The sequence below is a fragment of the Arvicanthis niloticus genome, chromosome 19 (assembly GCF_011762505.2).
Source record: "Arvicanthis niloticus isolate mArvNil1 chromosome 19, mArvNil1.pat.X, whole genome shotgun sequence".
Taxonomy (NCBI): domain Eukaryota; kingdom Metazoa; phylum Chordata; class Mammalia; order Rodentia; family Muridae; genus Arvicanthis; species Arvicanthis niloticus.
Genome location: NC_047676.1, coordinates 25,412,336 through 25,433,942, shown reverse-complemented (window position 1 = coordinate 25,433,942; position 21,607 = coordinate 25,412,336). Strand labels below are relative to the sequence as shown.

Here is a 21,607-nt window from a genome sequence, read left to right as displayed (position 1 = left end):
GAAGGATCAGGAACGTTGTGGATGGATGGTGACTGTAGCCTTCATGGGCTAGGATCTTACCTGGTGGCTTCATGTGAGTTCACTCTTTGCCTATTACTAACCTCTCTGACAAGCTTTGTGTGGGAATGGAAAGTTCTCCACCCCCACCTGTCCTGAGGCATGATGGACATCCTGTTTCAAGTCTAGAGCTTTCTTCAAGTGAAGGGTTTCAGTGGCATTTTTCAGAACCTTCACTTCCTGCCACACGTTGTCTTATTTAGAGAGAAAGGTATCCTGTATTATTCTCTTTAGTTTGGTCTTAGATCTTACTATACGTGTAGATTTTTCAAATTCATGAGATGGGCTGATTTTTTTTCTATGCTGTATCATAACTAGTTTCTCATTTCAGTGGCTTCAGAGGGAATTGCACTAGCAAGTAAGGCAATCAGAACCTTATTTTGAGAATGTATACTTTTTTTAAAAAAATATTTTTATACATGAGGGTAAAACACTGCACATGAAATATCTGTGAGGGTGTCAGGTCCTCTGGGACAGACAGTTGTGAGTTTCTCTGTGGATGCTGGGAGTTGAACCCAGGTCCTCTGGAAGGGCAGCCAATGCTTTTCACCACTTGGTGCTCTCCAGCCCTGAGAACGTATATTCTTGCCTCCTTTGTAGGATTTGTTTCAAGCAGAGTCTATTAAAGAAGATGTTGGTTTTTTATTTCACCCTGTGAAATAGGACCCCAGAGCAAGTATGTGAGGAGGAAGATAGGGCTTCCTGAGGAAAAGAAAGCTGTTGTGAACAATGAGGAAAAACCGGCAAACAGTTGTTTAGCAGCAACGACGGTCCAGTGGAGATTGGGAATTGGGAATTTATGATGGCATTTTTTCATTGTGGGTGTGGCATGTGTCTGTAATAACAGGCATAGGTTCCAAAACTCGGGCCATTTGGAAGGATCCAGGCCTGGCTAGCAAGATAGGCCAGTGTCAGTATGTTTGTGTGTGTCTTCTGTCTCTTGTCTGTTGTGAGAGGAGGTGTGAATGGTTCAGGCTTGAAGGGGAGAAAGCTGGCGGTTGCTAGGCTGTGAAAGATGGAGTGAGAAGTGCCAGGAATTTCCCAGAGAGCCAGATGGAGACAGGTATGCCGCTTTGAGGCAGTCAGACGTGTGTGTGTGTGTGTGTGTGTGTACGGGCAGCTCACTGAGGCCCCTTGCCTGTATAGGTGATATGGTAATAGGACATTTTTGTCCCAGTATTATTCATCACACAACAAGACAAAGTCAAGTAGTAAGCAGTGTTTATTTTTTTGAAAATTATTTAAAAAATTGTTTACAGAGATGTGGATTTACATAGCTTGGCAACATTTTTTTTTTAAATGTACAGGCCATTTCATATTATTGCACTTACTCTTTAATATATAAGGCATTTTATTTTACATAAATAAAGAATGTATAATGTACAGGTGTGGTGCCAACTAAAGTCAACCCTACAATGCAGTGTGATGTGTGTGGGAGGGTGGGACTGAAACCTGGCCTACTTGAGCCTTCACGGTATTGTCTTACAACTACGGTTTGTATGTTAGAACACATTTTACCTCATAGCTTACTGTGAATGACTGACCACTTACAAAGAAAAAGGGTTAGAACAATACCATTAGTGTTCACTGCAGGAAGTGTGGGGGGTTTATTAGACTAAGCAGTACTAGTCATGCCTTGAACACTCAACACAAATAAATAGCTTTCTATCTCAGGGTCAGAGACAGGGCTAGCTCTTGCTTCTTCCCTTACATTCCCAGTTAGCTGGGAAGACCTTCTGGAAAGATCCAGTCCAAATGCCTGATGACTTAACATAGTATAGTAAGCCAGAGGTCCTTCATGTACTCTTCAGATAGGAGCTTTGGGGACACTTGGAAAGAGACCATTGTTCCCAAGGTCCTGTCTGTTCACAAAGGACTTAATAGGCATGACTGTAAAGGAGTAGAGGCAAAAAAAGAAAGACAAAGGAAAGAAAAAAAAAAAAAGGATTTCCGTGCTGACTTCAAATTATCATTCAGGTAAGAAGAAAGCAGAAACTGACCCGGAGACTTAAACAACAACCAAGCATGCACCTTGCACTGACGTCTTAGAGTATCCTACTTGTAACTGTAAGGAAGAGTAGATGCTAAGCCAGGCTTTCCTAGCTAACTCCTGGACTGTAGTTTTCTTTGTGAGACCTGTTGAAAACGAGCCAGTTATTTTGCGCCCACCTGCGGGCCCTCTCCGAGTCTCCTCTGCAGACGGCCAGCAGGATCAGGCTCAGATGACATGTACAAAGGCAACAAACAGCAGCTCAAGCACCTCAGCGCTCTTTCCCCTAGACCCAGCTGTTAACGAGACCCCGGAGCATTGCACACGCATGCGGGATTTGCAAATAGTTTCCACCCAGGACCCCGGGACCCAGCACTGGGTGGCACCACCTGAGGATAGAGTGGTGAACACTATATAGTCCTTTTCCTTGAGAGTGACACACCCTGTTTTTCCATTTTCCTTGTTTGGTAAATGAAGCTGGTGAGGCTTTGGGATTTAAGAAAACGATGGTCAGTGCAAAGGGAGGAAAAGCCAGCTTGTGAGAAGGAAGAGTTCCGGAGCCAGCCGGAAGAAGAAGGGCTCCGGAGGAAGCGGCCGGAGGAGTTTCACAAGCAGCCGGAGTCAGAATGGTCTGCGGGACCCCAGTTTTGGCAAGAGAAAGAATTGGCAAAACAGGAAAAAAAGAAAATAGCAAGAAGTTGAGCCATCACAGAGCTCTGTCAGGGAAGAGAACTGGACTACAAACTCTATGCTTCTTTAGGTCTGGAGGGGTGAAGAGGCAACACTAACATAATTTCCCCGAGGGGATGCTCAGACGCTCCTCGGTTTGGACCACAGAATGCCTGCGTTTGCAAGTTTTGAGGGATTTGACTCTCAAAAATTCCATTACGGTGGTGGTGCACGTATGTGGAAATGGAAAGGCAATGACAACTGTGCCTGCTTTTGTGTTGACCAGTCTTGAATTTGACCATGTACTCAAGTTTGAAAACTAGATGCAAGGTGCTTTTCCGGCTAGAACTTCCTTCTCCCAAGCAGGGAAGCTCACAGCTTTTTATTGCAATCCATCAGAACTGTTGCTCTGTAACAGCCTTCTGACTTACACTCTGAAACAGAAAACCATCAGAACTTCCAAGTTCTCATCATACATTACGTTCATTAAAAAATAGCACTTTTTAAAATTGTCATCTTTTTCACTGGTTGGGTAATACCTGAGCTCTGCCTAACAATTAGGTCATAAATTCATTTTCTTTAAGTCTCATTTTCCTTTTCAAGGTAACATACGTAGATCCATAGCTCTGCCTTTCACTGCATGTACCTAAAAGCATTATGTCATTTACGTACAAAATTATATAAATCTACATACATATATCATTTTAGCTGGGGCATTTGTGTTATCCTCTGGTCCCTACTCACCAGGACTGATGCTGGGAGAGGTGACGAGGGATGCAAAGGTACAGCTAGGTGTTCCAGATGAAGAGCATGTCAGCTCTTGATCCGAGGCACTGAACGAAATGATGCCCGCCCAGCCCTGACGGTCCAGGTAGGTGATTTCCAGAGTTCGGGCTTCATGTAAAAGTACAATCACGGATATCTGTCTAAACCGTTTGTTGATTCAAGAACCCATCATTTAAAGAAGTCATTCTGATTTGCTAAAAGAAGTGAATCTGGGGGAGGAGATTCCTGTAAAAATTCACGACTCCCTGTGCTTTCTAATCACTAACTGCACAGGCCCTTCTGGAACGGACTTCATAATGTTCCAGGCATCGAAGTGCACCAGCCCAACCAAGGGCTTCCCATTAATAGCAAGGATCTCATCACCCGCTTCTATTGTTCCAGCTTGTTCTGCCGCACCGCCTGTCAGAACAAATATAGAGTGAACTGTTAACACCTGCATCTTTAAAAAGGCACCTAAACATTTAAATAAGAAATATTTCTCAATGATGTTCTTGTAGTCTTAGGATAGGAAACCATTTTTCTTTCTTTCTTTCTTTTTTTTTTTTAAAGAGACATTCTCTCTATATTTTGTATTACCTAACTTAGAGCAGTCCCTTCCAATATAGACACGTCACAATACACAAAGGGAAGAACGTATTTATACTAAAGAACCACAAGTTACTTTTTTGCTACCAGACCACTGCCATCGTGGGTCACATGCATGTTCCAGGGAAGGGCTTGTCTCAGGGTTCTGTCTTGCCTAAAGCACATGCCCACCTGGCTGCAGCTGCGGTCTGACTGTGTGAAGGAACGGATTTGTGAACTGGTCGAGAAAGTTCTGACCCCCTCATGAAATGGTATGTTCCAGAGGGGCTCATGATGTTGGCCTTTGCTCTTCCTGCGGGTGTCTACTGTTTGACTGAAAAAGGCAGTCGCTGTTCGTAAGCATCCTGAGAGACACAGAGGATACAGATTCTAAATTCTGCCTGATTCGGCTAGAGTAGCCTTTACCAGCCAGCATGTTATACTCAGTGGGTCCTTCTACTGAAGACCTGAGTCATTCCCAGCCTCTGATAGTGGTATAAAGTCTGTGTACTCAAACCGTAAAATCACTTTAAATTAAAAAACAAACCAGTCAGTAAATACACAGAGATGGTCAAAGGAACTAACACAGCAGCAAACATCCAACAAGCTCACAGAAACGGTGTCATCCAAAATGTCAGCTGGGGCTGTGTCAGGCTCATCGGGTCGTGGGGACTGTGGCGATAGCTTTCCCTCTGTGCAGAGCTTCCCACAGTTCTGAATTACAGCTTTGTGGAAGTTCTAGCACCGTCTATGGCTCTCGGCTCTTTCCTCCCTGCTATTATGTTCAGACCTAAAGCACAGGGGGGAGGAAAAGTAACTTTCTTAGAAATCTCAGGCCTCAAAAGGCTGAGCAGATGCCTATTTCTGAAAAGCCGTTTTAGGTAGTTAGGGCTGGCAAGATGGCTCAGTGGGTAAAGGTGAAAGACTGATTCCTGAAGTTTGTGCCCTGACCGCCATTGAGCCCTAAACTTCATAAGACAATAAAAATGTTAATGAAGGTGCCGGAGAGATGGCTCAGCAGCTAAGAGTGCTATTGCTCCTCTAGAGGACCTAGGTTCAGACCCAACTTCACTTCCCAGCACCCATATCTGGTGGCTTATGACCACCAATATCGAGTATGAGGTTTCCAACATCTGGCCTCTGGGCAACTACACTTGCATAGTGTATACATGCACATACAGTTTTAGAATCCAGAAACATGATATTTATATACTTGTGATTACAGTTGATTACAAAACCTCATAAAGATTTGTAATCGCCTGTCCTGGATGCTATTGTAAGCTACCAAGCAAGCTGTCTTGCTTCTGGTTCCCTGTCAGGGGAAGCCCCAGGCCTCCCATCACTGGATACCTACTTTTGGCAGCCCACAGAATCAGGAGTTGCTTAGGCCCTGCCCTTGGGTGGATCTGTAAGCTTCAGTTCTGATTGAACATTTCTGAGTGACACTACCACGGGCTTAGTATCTCCTTTCCACAGAGATTTGATTTTGTTTTGTTCTCAAACATGGTCTTACTATGTAGCTCTGCCTGGCCTAGACCTCCCTGTATGAAGCCCAAGCTGGTCTCAGACTTGCCACCACCCTGGCCCCGTCTCCTGAGTGCTGGGACTACAGGCTTGAGCTGCTATGCCCAGCTGGAGTTGGTTTACAACTCTTTGCCTAAGATGTGAGAAATTTGTTGTTCACTATGTATCTGAAAGAGACTGAGGACAGAGCTAGAACGAAATGTGACAGGTTCAGGGATGGCCTGGGTTTGGGAAGGTAGATCTTTCAGAGATGGTCTTGTGATAAAGGCTCCATCCACTGAGAAATTCTAGACTGCACCGGTTCCACAGCTCAGGCCAGCATCTGATGCTTATTCTTGGTCCTGTGGGTTCTTGGGGTGCACAAGCTGGCGGTTTGGGCCTCTCTTTCCTATTTTATTATTTTTTTCTAAAACACAGCTCATGTTAACATTGTGACTGGAGTGGAGAGATGTTTCTGAGTAGTTGTGTAATTATGGAAAGAGATCACAAGTTCTTCTGAACAGGATCAAAGCAGATCAGGGAGGCAAAAGCAGTTGGATATCAATGAGTTCCAGGCCAGGCAGGGGCTACATGGTGAGACCATGTCTGAAAACTCACGAGCGTGCGTGCGCGCACACACACATATCAACCTTAAGCTAAGAACAACCAATCTCATGCCTTGATACCTTATTTACATCCTCTAACCATAAATGAGTTTTGGGGGGCTGTAGAGATAGCTCAGCAGTTAATTCTGGCTGTCCTTCAGGAGAACCTTAGGCTCAATTCCTAGCACCCACATGTCAGTTTATAACTGTAACTCCAGCTCCAGGGGATCTAACATCCTCATACAGGCAAAACACCAATACACATTAAATAAGTAAGTAAGTAAGTAAATAAAATCTAACATAATTGTGAGTTTCAGATCTATTTGTAAGTATGTGCTGATATCAGCCATGTAATTACATAATTCCTGATTGCTTAGGCATCAGAACACCACAAATGGTTCCCCGTGGTAGGGGGTGTGAGGACCAGAGTTTGGATCTCCAGAACCCACGCCCCACGTGTGCAAATCTCCTGTAATCCCAGCACTCTGAATCTGAAGTGAAGGGATCCCAACTGGCAGGCACCTAGAAATCCTGCCACAGAAATAAAGAGTGGAGAGCGGTCGAGGAAGATACTTAATATCAACGTTGGGCCGTCACATGTGTACACACATGAATATGCATGCATGTACATATATATTATATATGTATATATATACATATATAATATATATGTATATACATACATATATATATCATACACACTTGTGCAAAAAACAAAACAAAACAAAAAAAACCAAAATCCTCCAGCTCAAACAATTTCCCAAGAATATAAAATGAAAATTTCAAGTTCATGATGAAACCATTCAATCATCTTCCTCCCTTTTCTTGCAGCTCAGTGTTTGAAATCACCGGACTTCAGGTTGATAGTAAGTGCTCCTGCTACTATGCTGATGGTTGTGCTCACCTTGGTACCTACCTGGGCCTTGGAAATTTGAATACATGCAAAACACAACTCAAGATCATGCAGCCGCAAAAACACTGTAGATTTTGGAAAACCAGTTTAGTTCTCGTACAGGAGGGATGGGCTTTCATGGAGATATCCGTTACCTTTGTACACCCTTTTAATCACCAGTGGCCCATCTCCAGACACGGATGATTTCTCTCCATCCAGACTCAGTCCCAGCCCAGCAGAGGTTTTCAGCACTTCGACACACAGAGCATCGTGAGTGGCTCCGTTTCTCCCTGCGGCAAGGATGTAGGATTGTTAAGATAAAAATGGCAGGCTATCTGTTCGACAAGCCACCTGTCCAGTGTCCTTCAAATGCATCGCCTCTGGCACCTTGGACTCTGGTCATCCCTGAGTCTTATCTGCTGGCAAGTGTTAATAACCTTTAATCCCAACATCAGAGTTGACCCGAAGGGAGCCTGGCTGTGTCCCACTGGACTCAAGGCTTCCTTTACATCCATTTGTGCAAATGCAGAGAATGCTTTCTCTCCCAGGCTGCAGTGCCAGGAGACAGACTGCTCTTGTCAAGCCTCACATTCTGGTAGCACACATCCTGGTAAGGATGGAAGTCACACTCAAGTGAATCAACTTCGATTTCCTGCCAACCCTGGCTACCATAGCAACAGAATGTCACCATCTGCTATTGAAAGCAAAGGCATTGAAGTGCCTGGGTCATGAGAGACTGTCATAATTGATTGGGAAGCTCCCTGGCACCGGGTGGGGCTTCCTTCCTTGCCCTATGTCTTTTTGTGCTTCTGAGAGGAAACCCTGACTCCCAGGGGTATGGTTGCCTCCCTCACACTGGCATCCTTCATTGGCATCTGGCTCTTGTGTGGGAAGAGCGTTTCCATGGTGATATTGGCTCTACGGCTTGTTTGGAAAGGCCAGGCTGGGGACTGAATAGGAATTGTACACTTGCCTTTTAGTTCCCTTAAGTGTGTACTATGGAGTTGAATGGAAAGGTGTACTTAGCTGCTTGGAAGGCAGGAAAGGGACCATGAATGAATGAAACTGCCTACCTAATACAGTCCTTAGGATTACAGTTGAACATACATCGCCGCCAGCTCCTTCCTAGTTTAAAGCAATCCTCATGGTCTGAAAGACATTTGCTACTATTGGGACTCTTACCATTTTTTTTAGTGGGGTGTCTTGCTGTTAAAAGGGGGACAGGAAACATTCACAGTGGTTACCAGCTTGGGCTGTCTCCTGGAATTGCCTGCCAGCACTGTTAGACACATTCATGTCTGTTTCAGTTGAGCAGGGGACTTTCTGGTCATGGGGGGGGGGTGGTTTAAACAGCTTTCTGGGTGCCTCCACTGCAGTTAGGCCCACATCAGATATATTTGTCTGCAGCCTGGCAAAGTGTAACTGCAGAAGGATATCTCGCATACGGAGAGTGCAGGCTACTGAGCAGGGAGGCATTCGGCTATCCTGCCTTGAACAGTGGTGGGCTACCTTCGAGAGTGGGAGGGGCTGCTGAGGGAGTCTGCAGGGCTTATCTGAAGGCTGTAGGAGCCGGGGCTTGGAATAGAACTAGTACTTAGTGTGGATGTTGTCAGGAGTCCATCCTGAGCCCCCCCACCCCCCAAGCTCTTGGTACATAAAGGCAGTAGTCTCTATTTTTCAAAGACAAAAACACATTTATCCCCTAATTTTCTTATATTCTGCTAAAACAGGAAGCAGAAACCTTGATGCTTCTCAAGGACACGCCTTGTTCAGAAACCTTTAACACCAAATCCCATTACAAAAGCTGTTTTATTCGATAGCTTGTTTTATCTTGTTAGTACAGGCTAGTCCTAGTACCGTCTTTATCAACCAGCAGCTCACACTCTGCTATCAGAGGATAACTTACCAGCTCCAGGCTCTAGCGGCAAGGTCCTTCTGGGGAATGGACCCTTCCCATTGGCTGAGGGAGGCTCCTGCCTGAAGGATGGCCTGGGCTGGTCATTCCCTTTCTTGATAATCATGAGGGCGTGTTTGTGCAGCTCTGCCTGGTGCAGAACCTTCATGACCTCACTGTGGGCTAAGCCAGCTAAGGAGTTGCCATTGACGGAGAGAAGGAAGTCCCCTTGGCTCACAGTCCCTTCCTGAGAAGCCGCGCCCTGAGAAAACACCCTGTGGACCTAGGACAGAAAGGAAAAGAGAACAAATTCACCCATGGCTCTGGTAACTGTTAGTGGGAGAAGAGAGTAACTGCAGATCTCTGGTCAAAGAGCTACCTCATGGCAAGCTTCCTAGTCAGAAAGCTCTGGCGTGGTCAGTGTGCAGGGTGAACTAACAAGTCTCTGCCAAATATGGCCGCTCATTTGTTACATCCACAGGGTAACAGCAAGAGAGACGGATGAACGGCTTGCCCGGTGAATGTGGCTGAGGTCACCAAGTGACTTCAAAGTGCTACTGTTTGCGTGTGTGGGCGTTTGACTCTCTTTCCCAGTGCTTAAACATAAATTTGCCGTCTATGTCACGTTAGCTGTCTATAAAAACACTCATCTTTAACAGTGGAGACAGTATGTACTGCTCTCCTCATGCTCCCATGTTCATGTTGCTAACAGGGACCCAAACTCAGCCATCTCTGTTGTGTCCCGACCAAATTCCGTTGCTTCTGTTGGGATGCCCTGAGAGCCTTGTAACTCTGTGGCTTACCATGACTGATTCTGGCTCCACGTCTGCCCCTCCTGCCACACTGAATCCCAGACCCGAGCCTTCTTTTTTATTCAAGACTATGAAGCAAATATCTTCTTTAATCTAGTGAAGAGAAACAGACATTTTACTCTTTGTTCCTCGAATCCAGAGTGAGAAACTCTTAAGCTAAGTCCCCATGGAGGTGCTTGACACGAACCCTTGATGAGTCTTGATTTAACCCAGAAATATGGAAGAGCCTAGCTTAGAATTCCTGCATTTCTGTATTTGCCCTGGTGGGCTTATGTGCAAGGTTTTTTTGTTTTTAAGAATTATTTATATATTTTATGTATATGAGTACACTGTCTCTCTCTTCAGACATACCAGAAGAGGGCATCAGATCCCATTACCGATGGTTATGAGTCACCATGTGGTTGCTGGGAATTGAACTCAGGACCTCTGGAAGAGCAGTCAGTGCTCTTAACCAGTGAGCCATCTCTCTAGCCCATGCGCAAGGCTAACGATCCACCCTGCAGTTGTGGAACCCAGGAAAGGTGAAGTCAGATGAGGACAGAGGGAGGAGCTTTCCTAGGTCCCCAAGTTTTCCAGTCCTCTGAGGAAAATGGCTGCCTCTCCAGATCTGACCATGGTGCATGCCTCTGCAAGCCTATAGTTCTGTGTATCATTATTTTGACAGGGTCCATGTAGCCCAGGCTGGCCTCAAACTTGCTATGTTCCCAAGAGCCATCATTTACTTCTGACCTTTTTTGAAAATCGGAACTAGATTTTTAAGTATAGTATATTTTGATTATGGTATGATCTTCTTGTTTCAAGGACTAGGATTACAGAGTATGCTATTGTGCCTGGTTTCATGCAGTCCTGGGGTTTGAACCCAGAGCTTTGTGCATGTTAGTCAGGCACCCTATCAATTGAGCTATACTGCCTAAGTCCACAGTTATTAGCAAACCTGGGTTTCTACAACAGACAGATAAGAGTGAAGAGGCAGGATAAAGGTGGCATGCTACAGCCACGTTGTATACACCAGTGTTTCCACATTTGGGTTCCTGAGTTATCTACAGTTGATTAACTGGTAGTCATAAAATAAAGTGGGTGAAACTGTCAACCATACGAGACTAGAACATTCTTAGTAGTGTTCTAGAACATTCTTAGCACTCTAAGGTTATATAACATTAGACTATCTTGCTTCAGGCATCAGTCAAAGGATAACTTGAAATAGAAGATTAAACACGATTGGTTAAGTAGTCCGGAATCTGACATAACCCCATTTTAGACACAATTCAGCAACATTTTAAGGTTCAACACTGCTTGATTTGTCACAAAGTAACCACCAACAGCTTCAAGATGATAGAAGACACACTGTTACTCGAGAAAGCTAGTAACAACCTTTGAGGACTGATTTGTTGAGAGAGAAAAGGAAGCAGAAAACCATCTGTGGGGTCAGCTGATCAGGAAACCTGGTGGAGCGGTTAGTTGTATTGACAAGTCATGAAGACTTGAGTACCTTCAGTCATCCAGACGAGTAGACAGAAAGGAGACACTGATCACTGGGCTCTCTAAAGAAGCACAGGAGCATGTGGCTCAGTGAGTCGTTTTTGCACAACTTCTAGAAGGTAGTCAGATGCTGAGAGGGGAATACTTCCTGGAGCAGTGACATCGTATCTTAAAATGGGCATACTGCCATCAAAATTTCCATTTATGTAAATGAATTTCTGTGAGGTTGGGGGGACATCTGAGGAAACAAGTGTACCAGCGGCGGAGGATGAGGTCCGATTTTGCCTGAGAAATTTGGAACAGCACCGGGATGCCTGATGAACAGGGCACTCCCTCCAAAGCTTGGGCGTGTGGGAGTCAGAAAAGCAGGCTGGATTTTGGCCTCTTTCATCTTTCAGAGTGTACCAGAAGGCCACAGGACATTGGTTTGTGCCATTCTGGTTGGAGCGCACCATACTCTCTGAAAGATAGGAGGGTCAGGCTAGCTTTGTGCTCCTTGCTTTCTCAAATCGACTGAAAACAAAAGACAGGAAAAGAAACCTGCATTCTAACGCAAGCAGGAATGGTCCCCGATGACAAACTGCACTCTTGTTCAGGGTATTGATCTAGCAGCACCTGGCGTTCTGTCTGCACTCCGGTTCTGAGAATTCATCTCTTATGTGTGTGTCTAGTTGAGGTTTTCTTGGCTCCGTGTACCTTTTATCTGTTATAACACCTTTGGAGTGAAGAGGCCCCAGAAAAGAATGAGACTATGTCTCAGAGTGAGCCTGTGGCCTGTGACACATGCCTACCACTGAAGGAGGTTGCAAGCTGATGAACAGTCCGTTTTACTCCAAATAAAAGCACTTGGTTCCTCGAAGCGTGTCCTGACTATACATACCAGTGGGCTGAGAATCTGAAGGAAGTGGGAACCGATAGGTATCTGTTTCCAGTCCCCACCCCACCCCCATCTCCTCACCATCCTGCCCCATGATATGGTAAGGCCGAAGCTTAACTGAGAAACCTCAAATGGTACCCAGGAGGATGTGGGGGTATTGGAACAATGTTTGTAAACATAATGTAAATGTTTCTTGTTGTTGGTTTGTTTGTTTGTTTTGTTTTGTTTTGTTTTGTTTTTTTGGTTTTTCGAGACAGGGTTTCTTTGTGTAGTCCTGGCTGTCCTGGAACTCACTCTGTAGACCAGGCTGGCCTCGAACTCAGAAATCCGCCTGCCTCTGCCTCCCAAGTGCTGGGATTAAAGTCCTGTGCCACCACTGCCCGGCTAATGTAAATGTTAGTAGCCCAGTATCTCAGCACTCATTCCTATCTGCCTTTTTCTCGACATATGTGTCAAGGTTCAATTTTTCACTGTTCTCCAAGGAACATTCTAGATGGGAACCCATCTCTGTTGTTACTGCTGTTCACTGTCACATATGGTTCAGTTAAATTCTTTGACTTTACAGACTGGGGTTTAGGGGCTCTTAAACTGTGGGGCCTTAGCGAGGTTCTAACAGTTTGATCCCTTCACCAGCAGGTGGCTCTGCTTACTAGATTATGTCCACACTGACAGAGGTTCATGGTCATTCAACATTTCCTTTGCAAACTCTGGGCTCCTGGGACAGAAAGGCTGGTGAACAGTTGCTGCAGGGGACTTAGGGTAACAGTGACACGGATCCAACATTCCCCACTGCAGCAAGGGCCAGCCACTCAAGTACGTGAGGGACAGTACATGAGGCAACAGACTGAGCCCAGCCCCCACCCTTCCCCCACTGCACCAAAGCCATGCCGTTCCATCCCTGGGTTTTGTGCACCCCACTTACCTCAGATTGTGCCTTCGCTTCCTGAATGAGAGTGAGGATGGGGGATTTTGACCCCACTGATGATAAAACGGCCTGTAATCTCTGCTGGTCCCCCACCGAGGCAAGGAGTTGATCCAAACTAAGTTTTAAAAAAATACATTGGACGAAGATCAAACAAACAAACAAATAGCAGCCTCTCCCTTTCCTAAGGACTCATCTGCAAGGTCTTCCTCTGCCATGCCGTGGGCATTTTCCGACCTATCTGCCTCCTGTTGGGCAAAGGTTCTACTCCACAGTTAACTAGAGAATGGCATGGGGTACTGGCTGGCCCACAGTTGGAGGGACAGAGCTGTCCCCTGGGGTGGGATTTCCCCAAAGTTCCTGGCACAATGAGAAACAGAAACCATGCTAATAGCTTTTCAGGGTCTCTGCATTCTTAGACAGCATCGTCTGTAGAGGTTGGGAGCTGGCCGATCCGGGCTGGGCTCGCCACCTCATCCCTAAGCCTCAGGTTTTTCGACTTTCACATGGGGATAAAAAAGACTTGCTGAATCTCAGAAGTTTTAAAGACAAGCTAATTAAATGAGGAGAGTTATAAAAACAGCGGGTAAGGTTTCTATAGGTGGGCGGTGCCTTCTGACATTTAGTAAGGGTAGCCAAGATTGTAAAATCAATTCCTAAGTTCAAGGCCAGTATGAATGTCTTTCAGTGACAGTGTAGGAAATGAGCCTGAGGACCCCTCTAGGATATTTAGGGACCAGTACAGGAGTTTAGCAGACAACTTCTGACATGTTTAGAAATTGGAGGCCCCAGTGAAACATCTTAAAACATTAAGAGTTTCCTGCTTTGCTCCAGCTGCTTTTAGAGCCCCAAAGATTCCCTGAGGCATGGCCGTTTCCCCACACCACTACTCTTGTCTTCAGAGCCACACAGTGGCAAGCAGATGTGGCTTCCAAGACTGATACTGACTGAAATGCAGTGTGGTGTCTGGATCGGATCCTAGAACGGAAAAGGACACCGGTGGAATGGATTCGGCAGATCTGAAGTTTGTGGCTTTGTGCCTATGGTTGACTGTCCCAGGGGTTAAATCCTCACTTCTCACTAATGGACCAGGGTTGTGTACCATAAGTGGTTAGGGAGAGCTGGTGAGAGGTAGCTTGGGACTCCCCTCATTACCTCTGCAACTCTTTTATAAACCTGAAAGTATTCCTGACGCAAACAGGCCTGTTTGAGTAAGAGGGGAGGGTAGATACTTACGTAACTGACCAGCTTTTCCCGGGAGACATGGCCCACACAGAGTCACACCCTTCCCTGGATCCAGTGGGTCCTGCACGCTCACTGGCTGGAGGGCTGTTTCCTTTGGGGTAGACTCTGGTGCCACCATTCACAGGACATGAAAGAAAGGCTGAGGATCCATTGAAATCTGCATGACCTCTAGCTGGGGAGCCAGCTGGAGAGGTAGCTGGGGAGCCTTGCGACCTTCTGGGGGTGATCTCCAGCTGGGTTCTAAAGAGCACAGCCCCTGGGCTGGCAGTGTAGTCCTCACCGCTACACAGCTTGTCCAGGTCTGGCATGCTCAAGGCCCTCAGCTCCTGGAGCTTGGATCGTGACACTGGGGAGGGCTGGGCATGGCGCACAGAGGACTTGTTCCTTTTGATGGGTGAGGCTGGGCTCACTGTGGAGGTGGGAATTCCCACAGGGACAAGTGATTTCTTCGAGTCTGGGCTGGGGCCCTTGTTACTAGTCTCTGGTGGATTCTGCCTGGAGACAGTCAGCGTCACGGTGGATGGGGACTTAGTTATCTGGGGGAGAAGGCTGCTGGCTTCGCTCTGGCTCTCACTGCAGGAACTCAAGCTGCGTCTCAGTGACCTTGTGGTCACATCACTGGGACTCCCTGAAGTGATACTGCCAGATGACCGTCTGTTCATGGGAGGCTTGGAGCTCACAGATAAGAACGGGGATGTGGCAGATTTGGCCGCAGGCCGGTCAGAATTGGCCAGGTTCTCAAAAGACTTGATCCTCTGCTTCACAGAGAAAAACGAGGTAGATTCGTGGGGCCAATTCTGCTCACAGTAGTAATGTCTCCTGGTGACTTTGACTTTGTCTGGGATGAGGCAGCTCGTCTCAGGGACCGCACTGACATCCCCCCCATCCATTGGTGGCAGATTCTTTGACGTTTCCAGCAGAGGCTTCACGCTGTATATGGTCTGTCCATTAGTCAAGCGTTTGGCTGTCTTCTCAGAGAGATTGTCACTTGTCGCAGGGACCCGGGGGTCCTGAGGCAAGTGACTCGGGCTGTCTGGGGAAGGACCTTCTCGTCCAAAGTGGCTTGAGAACTGGGCTGGCATGGAATAAGTTCTGGTGGCTGGCCTTGGTGTGAAGTAGGGGTGCTCTTCTCCGGCCAAGCCTATGGATACACCATTTTTGGGGACCCCGAAGGAGGCTGACATTTGGCTTGATTTGCCCTGGGAGGAACCTGGCATTTTGGCTGGCAGCTGCGGGGAGGAGGAAGAGGCCAGTTTGGCCATGCTGAAGGACCAGCGCATTTCCCGTTCCACCTGGGAGGCCTGAGAGGGAGGGAAGGGTGGATGCTTTGGGGACGATTCTGCTGACTGCCGGAGTCTGACTGCACTCTTCTCCTGACAATTGCTCTGGGTCAAGAATCCTCCCTTCCTGTCACTATCGGGTGGCTTGTCACCACATGCATTCTTTGGCATTCTTTCAGAAGAAATTTCAACTATTTTTAGCTGGCTTGTCCTTTCTGGGGGATCACTAGCCCTTTTTTCTATTCCTTTCTCACCGATGCTGTGGGACTGGGCTGCTTCTGATACCACCAAGTCTACCCGGCTGGGTATGATCTGCTTGCTCTGTCTGATCCCTGCCAAGGCTATGTTGGTCCTTGATGCTGAGGGACTCACTGACCCAGAGTTAGCATGGGGCACCTTGCCCTCTGGTCTATACCTAGGGGACCTGGAGGTGGTTGGACAACTTGTATCAGATTCCACATAGACAGCCATGTGGAACCTACTGTTTGCACCTTGCTCGGGGAGAGGGTTGGGGGAGGTCAGGGGCGAAGTAAAGGTTCTAATGTTTGTGTCGGACTCAGAGGTCCTCAGAGAGCCAGAGGCAGCCAGGGGTGGCTTGCTCTCCGGCATGTGCTGGGGAGACTTGGGGGTGTCCCCAGCAGTGTTCTCAGGCTCCTCTTGGTCAGCTATGTGGAGCCTGTGTGACACCGCCTTAGAAAGCATTTTATGGGAGGCTTGGGGTGACGGCAAGGTCTTCCTGTGGTCCGTCTTGTTGCCCTTAGTGGAACTGGCCACGGGTACCTCAGGACTGGCTTTGTTTTTACTGTTCAGCCTCTTCAGCTGAGGGCTGCACTTGGGTTTCTGACAGTTACTCAGTGTTTCCACTGGACTTTTAGGGGGCAGGTCGTTATTTTCCTGACTCTTCTGCTGTGGAGGAGGACCCTTAGGCACAGCTAACCCCTTTCTGTGGCTGGCGTTCACTGAGTCGGCTTTTGAGCCAGGACTCGTAGCCGGCACAGAGGACTGTTCCTTCTCAGACTTGCTCTGCAAATGTGTGCCGTGGCTGTCCTTATTTATTTCTTTAAACCAGGTCACGATAGGTCTCCTGGGGATTGGTTTTGGTTTCTGTAGCAAGTCGTCCAGGTTGTGGCCCTTGGCGATGTGTAGGTTTGCCAAAACAGCCTCTCCGTTCTTAGGGCCATCGGCCCCCAGAGCGTACACACTGCGCACCACACCGGCAGAAGCTGCTCGTTCGTCTGGGGTTCCCTCATCCAGCAGGTCACGTCCCAAGCCGTTTACCATATCTGGGCTCCGAAGCACAAATGGAGAGTTTTGACAAGATCTGGTCATTTGGGAAGACTGTCTGTCTCCCATGACTGAGCCTGTGCTGGCGACGGCCATGATTTCCTCTGTGCATACGGGCACGTGGCTCCGTGAAGCGTTTATGCCCGCCCATGTCTCACGCTCCTGAGAGCTTACATCCAGGAAAGGAAATGGCTGGGACGAGCCTGGGATGGAAGTGTGTGAGGCTCCTGGCATGAAGCAGGCTCTCTCACAGGAGTCCTCCAGCGGCTCGCTCACAACACTCTGCTGCTGTATGGATGGAACTAGGCAGAGTGCATCCTGGGCAGGATGGGCAGGCATTGGGGGCTCAGGGCAGCCATTTGTGGCACAGATTTCTATTTGCTCATCCTCAGACTCACTGCTACCTTCCTTATGAGACGACTCATGAGAGGGAGGAGGTGACCAGTTTTTCCTGGCAGCTGCTCCTGGGTCTTCAGCGAGAGACTCAGGGTCTGAAGATGAGTCTTCAGCATCTCCATACATGGACGAGGGCGACAGCTCTGAACTGCCACCAGGGCCTGATAGGGAGATGCCATCTTCATGGAAGCTGCTGAAATTTCTAGAGTAGTTGTTCAGAAAGTTTTTGTTGACAGCCAAATGTTTGTCAGGATAGATAGAATCCAGAACGGAAGGCTGGAAGGTCCACTGAGGGGGTGGGGGTGAGCCTGCACCTCCAGTCTTCCTCGGGGAGGATGTCTGGTCACTCCTGACTGGCTGAGCATGCTGGGAACTGCCACCCCCAGCTCCACCTGGTGGCTGACTTTCGAAAAGGTCCTGGTGAGCCCTGCTGTCTGCTTTCTGAGGAGACTGAGAAAGCTTTGCCTCGGAGGCTTCCTCAATGAACTTGTCAATGTCTGTCACAGGGCTCTCTGTGCTCCCTGACAGGGTCCTGTCAGTCGCCACTGGCACAGAGGGGCCGGCATGTGATATCTTTCCAGATGCAGAAGCTGTATCTTCAAGCAGAGCACTGTCTTTCAAGCTTTTAGGTATGCAGAGTCCTGTAGTTTTCAGGGCCTTGCTGGGACCTGAGGAGTCTCGGCTCCTTTCCTGGGACCCAAGGGAGGCGTGAGGGATGGCAGTGGCTGTCGTTGCTCCTGTGCTCATGGGGACAGCTGCTCTCCTGGTGCTGGGAGAGCTGTCCCCAGGGGCATCCCAAGTCCTGCTGGAGTCGGGAAGAGTTGAGGCTTTCTCCCTGGGAGACACGCTTCTCTGGTTGGGTGGCTTCATTTTAGATATGCCCTGGGACTCAGGCTCCGAGGTCCTGGGAGACACAGGCTGGCTGAGGCTCTCAGGCTGGAGGACTTGCTTGGTGACTGTAGAAGTCTCGCTGGAGCCAGGATGAACTTCTCTGATCTTCCCTGGGTAAGGGAGTTGGTCTGGGGACCCATCCCATCCTGTATAAGGTAGGGGAGATAAAAGGGAAAATGTTAGCAAACAGACCTTCTAGAGTTCTGTAAATGTATAACTGATCTCAATATTGTTTCTCAGACATTCCACAGGCTACATCTAGACCTTTTGTTCTTGTCTCTCCAATTGTCGAGTGCTCACTTCTAGCAATCACCAGCTCGCTTTAATCACCTTAAAGTATCGGACAAACAGGATGAACATTTAAACTTGCCCGTTTCCCTCTTTGTTTGCTTTCAGAAAGGAGACACCAGAAATCTCCTACCTGGATTTCTTTACCCAAGCACCTCTGCTGATAGAAGTTCTGGGAAGACAGACACTGTTGGTCGTATTCCTTAGCTTTGGCCTAGACTGGGCAGAGGCTTCCTGTCTTATCTCGTTCCAACATCTATTTATCTGACCATGAGTGACTCGGACTGTACCAAGAAACAGTTCAACCTCCAAACCCAAGAGGCTTACTTTTTTTTTCTATTTGATTTGTGAGATGGTCTCTCTATAGCCTTGCTTGACCTGATTCCCTTTGACTCTCCCGATTCAGCCTCCATGACAGGCCTCTGCATACTTGGCCAAGGAGGCTTGCACAGGAGACAAAGCTAGCGCTCTGGGAAGGGTCCTCGTTGATACTGAGCTAGAACTCAGCCTTGAAGTGGCTTGTCAAAACAGGGGGTCCGCAAACCAATTATTCCAGGAAACCTCAACGGTGGAGGAGCTCGAGTGGGGCTCATGACCGATGGTATGTTCCAAGCGGTGGGGAGAGCAACAGGTTGAAAGCACAGAAGCACAAAAGAGCACACGGCTCTGAGAAGCAGGGATGACTGGGGAGCAGGGAATGTCACTCAGAGCAGGTGCTGAGAGATGCTCTGTCCAAGGATGTCTCCTCAGAAAGCCTGGTGGCATGCACTGTACTCTCTTGGGCTAATATCACTTTGACATGTGACCCACAAAAGGTCTTGGTTTGAGCAGTGTTACCCCAAATGTTAAGTATATGTCCTTAAAGCTTTATAATTATTAATTAACTAATTTTAAAGACAAGAGTCTTGGGACTGGAGAGATGGCTCAGTGGTTAAGAACACTGACTGTTCTTACAGAGGTCTTGAGTTCAATTCCCAGCAACCACATGGTGACTCACAAACATCTGTAATGGGATCTAGTGACTTCTTCTGGTGAGTCTAAAGACAGCTACAGTGTACTCATATAAATAAAATAAATAAATCTTTAAAAATGTTTTTAAAAAAAGACATCGTCTTGAGTATCCCAGGCTAACTTTGAACTCACTATATACCAGAGAATGATTTTGCAATGACCAGTGAGCCATCTTTCTGGCCCCAGCTCATGTGACACTTTGACACTGGGTTTCAGTAAGTTGCTCAGGCAGGCCGTGAACCTGCCACCCTCCTATCTTGGCCTCAGGACTGGTTGGAATTATAGGTGTGTGTCATTAGGTTTGCCTTTAATTGCATCTTTTTTTTCCCCTCCTGTTGTCCCTTTATGAATAATTACAAACTAATTATTAGCCAATAATGAAGTCTTAGCACCGTGGTAGGAGATTTCCACACAGTTAATTTTCCTCCCAGTAATGGGAGGTGGGTGGGGCCTGTGCTCTGAGAGAACGAGGAAGGGAGTCACTGAGCAATGAGGCAACAATGTCCGAGCCCACAGTCCACAGGTGGCAGAGCCAGGATTTGCTCCATGGCCTGTGCTTGGCTAAACCTGAACCCTGTGGCCTGTGTGTGGAGCGTGTGGCAATAACAAGGCCGGTTCATCAAGACGCCCATGGAGATAGCACAGAACTACCCGGGCCTGCTGGGGAAGACCAGATGCTGCCAGGAATACCTGCTGGTCCAGATGTTGTTCTCCGTTCAACTATTGAACTCTCAAGCATAGCATTCTTGCTTCTGCTGACACCAAATACAGGGGAGAGTAACTGTGTGACAAGAGGAAGGGAATCGAAGGCTACTTACTCTGTGCGTGCGTGCGAGCGTGCGTGACTGCACATGTATGTGTAGGTCAGAGGACAACTTGTAGGAGTGTGTTCTGTCCTTTCACCGTGTGGGCTCAGGGATCTAACCCACTGAGCCATGTCTCTGGCTGCTACAGGCCATTTATCACTTACAGACTTGCTAACTAAGCATTCATGAACAGGCAAAAATTTCTGCAATTTTTACTAGTGATCTGAGTTACTACAAAGTGTGTATCGTCAATGGTTTGTTTGTTTAGTATTTGAGGCAGGTTCTCAGGTATCCCAGGCTAATCTTGAAGTCCCTATATACCAGAGGATGACCTTGAGATCCTAATTCTCTTCTTTCTTAAGTGCTCAAATCATACGTGTAAGCCACTACAACCAATGTGTGTGATGCTGGGGAGTCAACCCAAGGCTTCATGCATCCTAGGAAAGTGCTCCACCATCCCCAGCCCCTGCACAGGGTTTTATCTGAGGGAGATGAAGTTATCTGGAGGCAGCCCTTGTACTGCCTTTCAAAACAATGCTTCATCTGGATCCCCCACCAAAGGTCCACTAATGGGAACATCGCCAGGGTGGAAGGCCCAATTAGCCTTGACTACTCGTGATGTCGGGGTGTGGGAGGCTTCTGGGGCGCAGGTGCAGCTTTCTAGAACAGGCTGCAGTGCAGCTGAATCACCAGGGCTTGACATGACCTGCCAGATCACACCTGTCATGCAGGAACACTGTTGCCACAGTAGCTGCTTGAATACTGTTGTCCCCCCCATCCGAGGCTAAAAAGCATGTTAGGTACCATACTGAGAAAAGAAAGGCTGATGTGATGTACACACAACAGGGCCAACAGGACACAATAACAACAGATTTCCTCAGGGGGCTCTGGCAACTTTAAAATCTCCTTTTTAGTTGGGTCTCAAAAAAATCTTCCTAATTTTTGTAATCTATACCCCTGTATTCATTCCAGAGCTAGTGACAAACAGTGGCTACCCTCACACACCTCTCCAGGGCTCTTCTTACCGTTGTTCTAAAGAGTCCTTGGAGGTTTTTTTTGTTTGTTTGTTTTTGTTTTTTTCCCCTGCTCCTGGTTTTAAGAGTGGCCAACTAAGAGAACAAGACATGGGCGCAGGTCAGCCCTCATTGGCTGCCTGGGCTGTAGGTCAGCCCTCATTGGCTGCCTGGGCTGCAGGTCAGCCCTCATTGGCAGCATACATAGCTACGCTATCTAATCAGGAGGCCATGTTCATGCGGACAAGGGTGAATCAACCTTTATTCATTTTTGAAAACCATCTCAGGAAGATGGTGTGTACGTATATATACGCTAGGAATATACACTCATACGTGACTATTC

At 47.5% G+C, this 21,607-nt stretch overlaps 1 protein-coding gene across 11 annotated transcripts in view; it reads right to left on the bottom strand.

Moving 5' to 3' along the window:
- Positions 1 to 1,261: 1,261 nt before the first annotated feature.
- Positions 1,262 to 21,607, bottom strand: part of Pdzd2 (PDZ domain containing 2) — a 372,451-nt gene continuing 352,105 nt past the window's right edge. For 9 of the 11 annotated variants that reach the window (XM_076916410.1, XM_076916413.1, XM_076916415.1 and 6 more), the window contains 7 exons: positions 14,287 to 18,292; positions 13,051 to 13,168; positions 9,764 to 9,865; positions 8,973 to 9,243; positions 7,222 to 7,356; positions 4,259 to 4,431; positions 1,262 to 3,901 (listed from right to left, as the gene is read on the bottom strand). In XM_076916410.1, the coding sequence (XP_076772525.1) occupies positions 3,872 to 3,901; positions 4,259 to 4,431; positions 7,222 to 7,356; positions 8,973 to 9,243; positions 9,764 to 9,865; positions 13,051 to 13,168; positions 14,287 to 18,292 (4,835 nt within the window). In that variant the 3' untranslated portion in view covers positions 1,262 to 3,871. The remainder of the gene's footprint in view (positions 3,902 to 4,258; positions 4,432 to 7,221; positions 7,357 to 8,972; positions 9,244 to 9,763; positions 9,866 to 13,050; positions 13,169 to 14,286; positions 18,293 to 21,607) is intronic. The other 2 variants (XM_076916412.1, XM_076916414.1) reach the window with 1 other exon arrangement.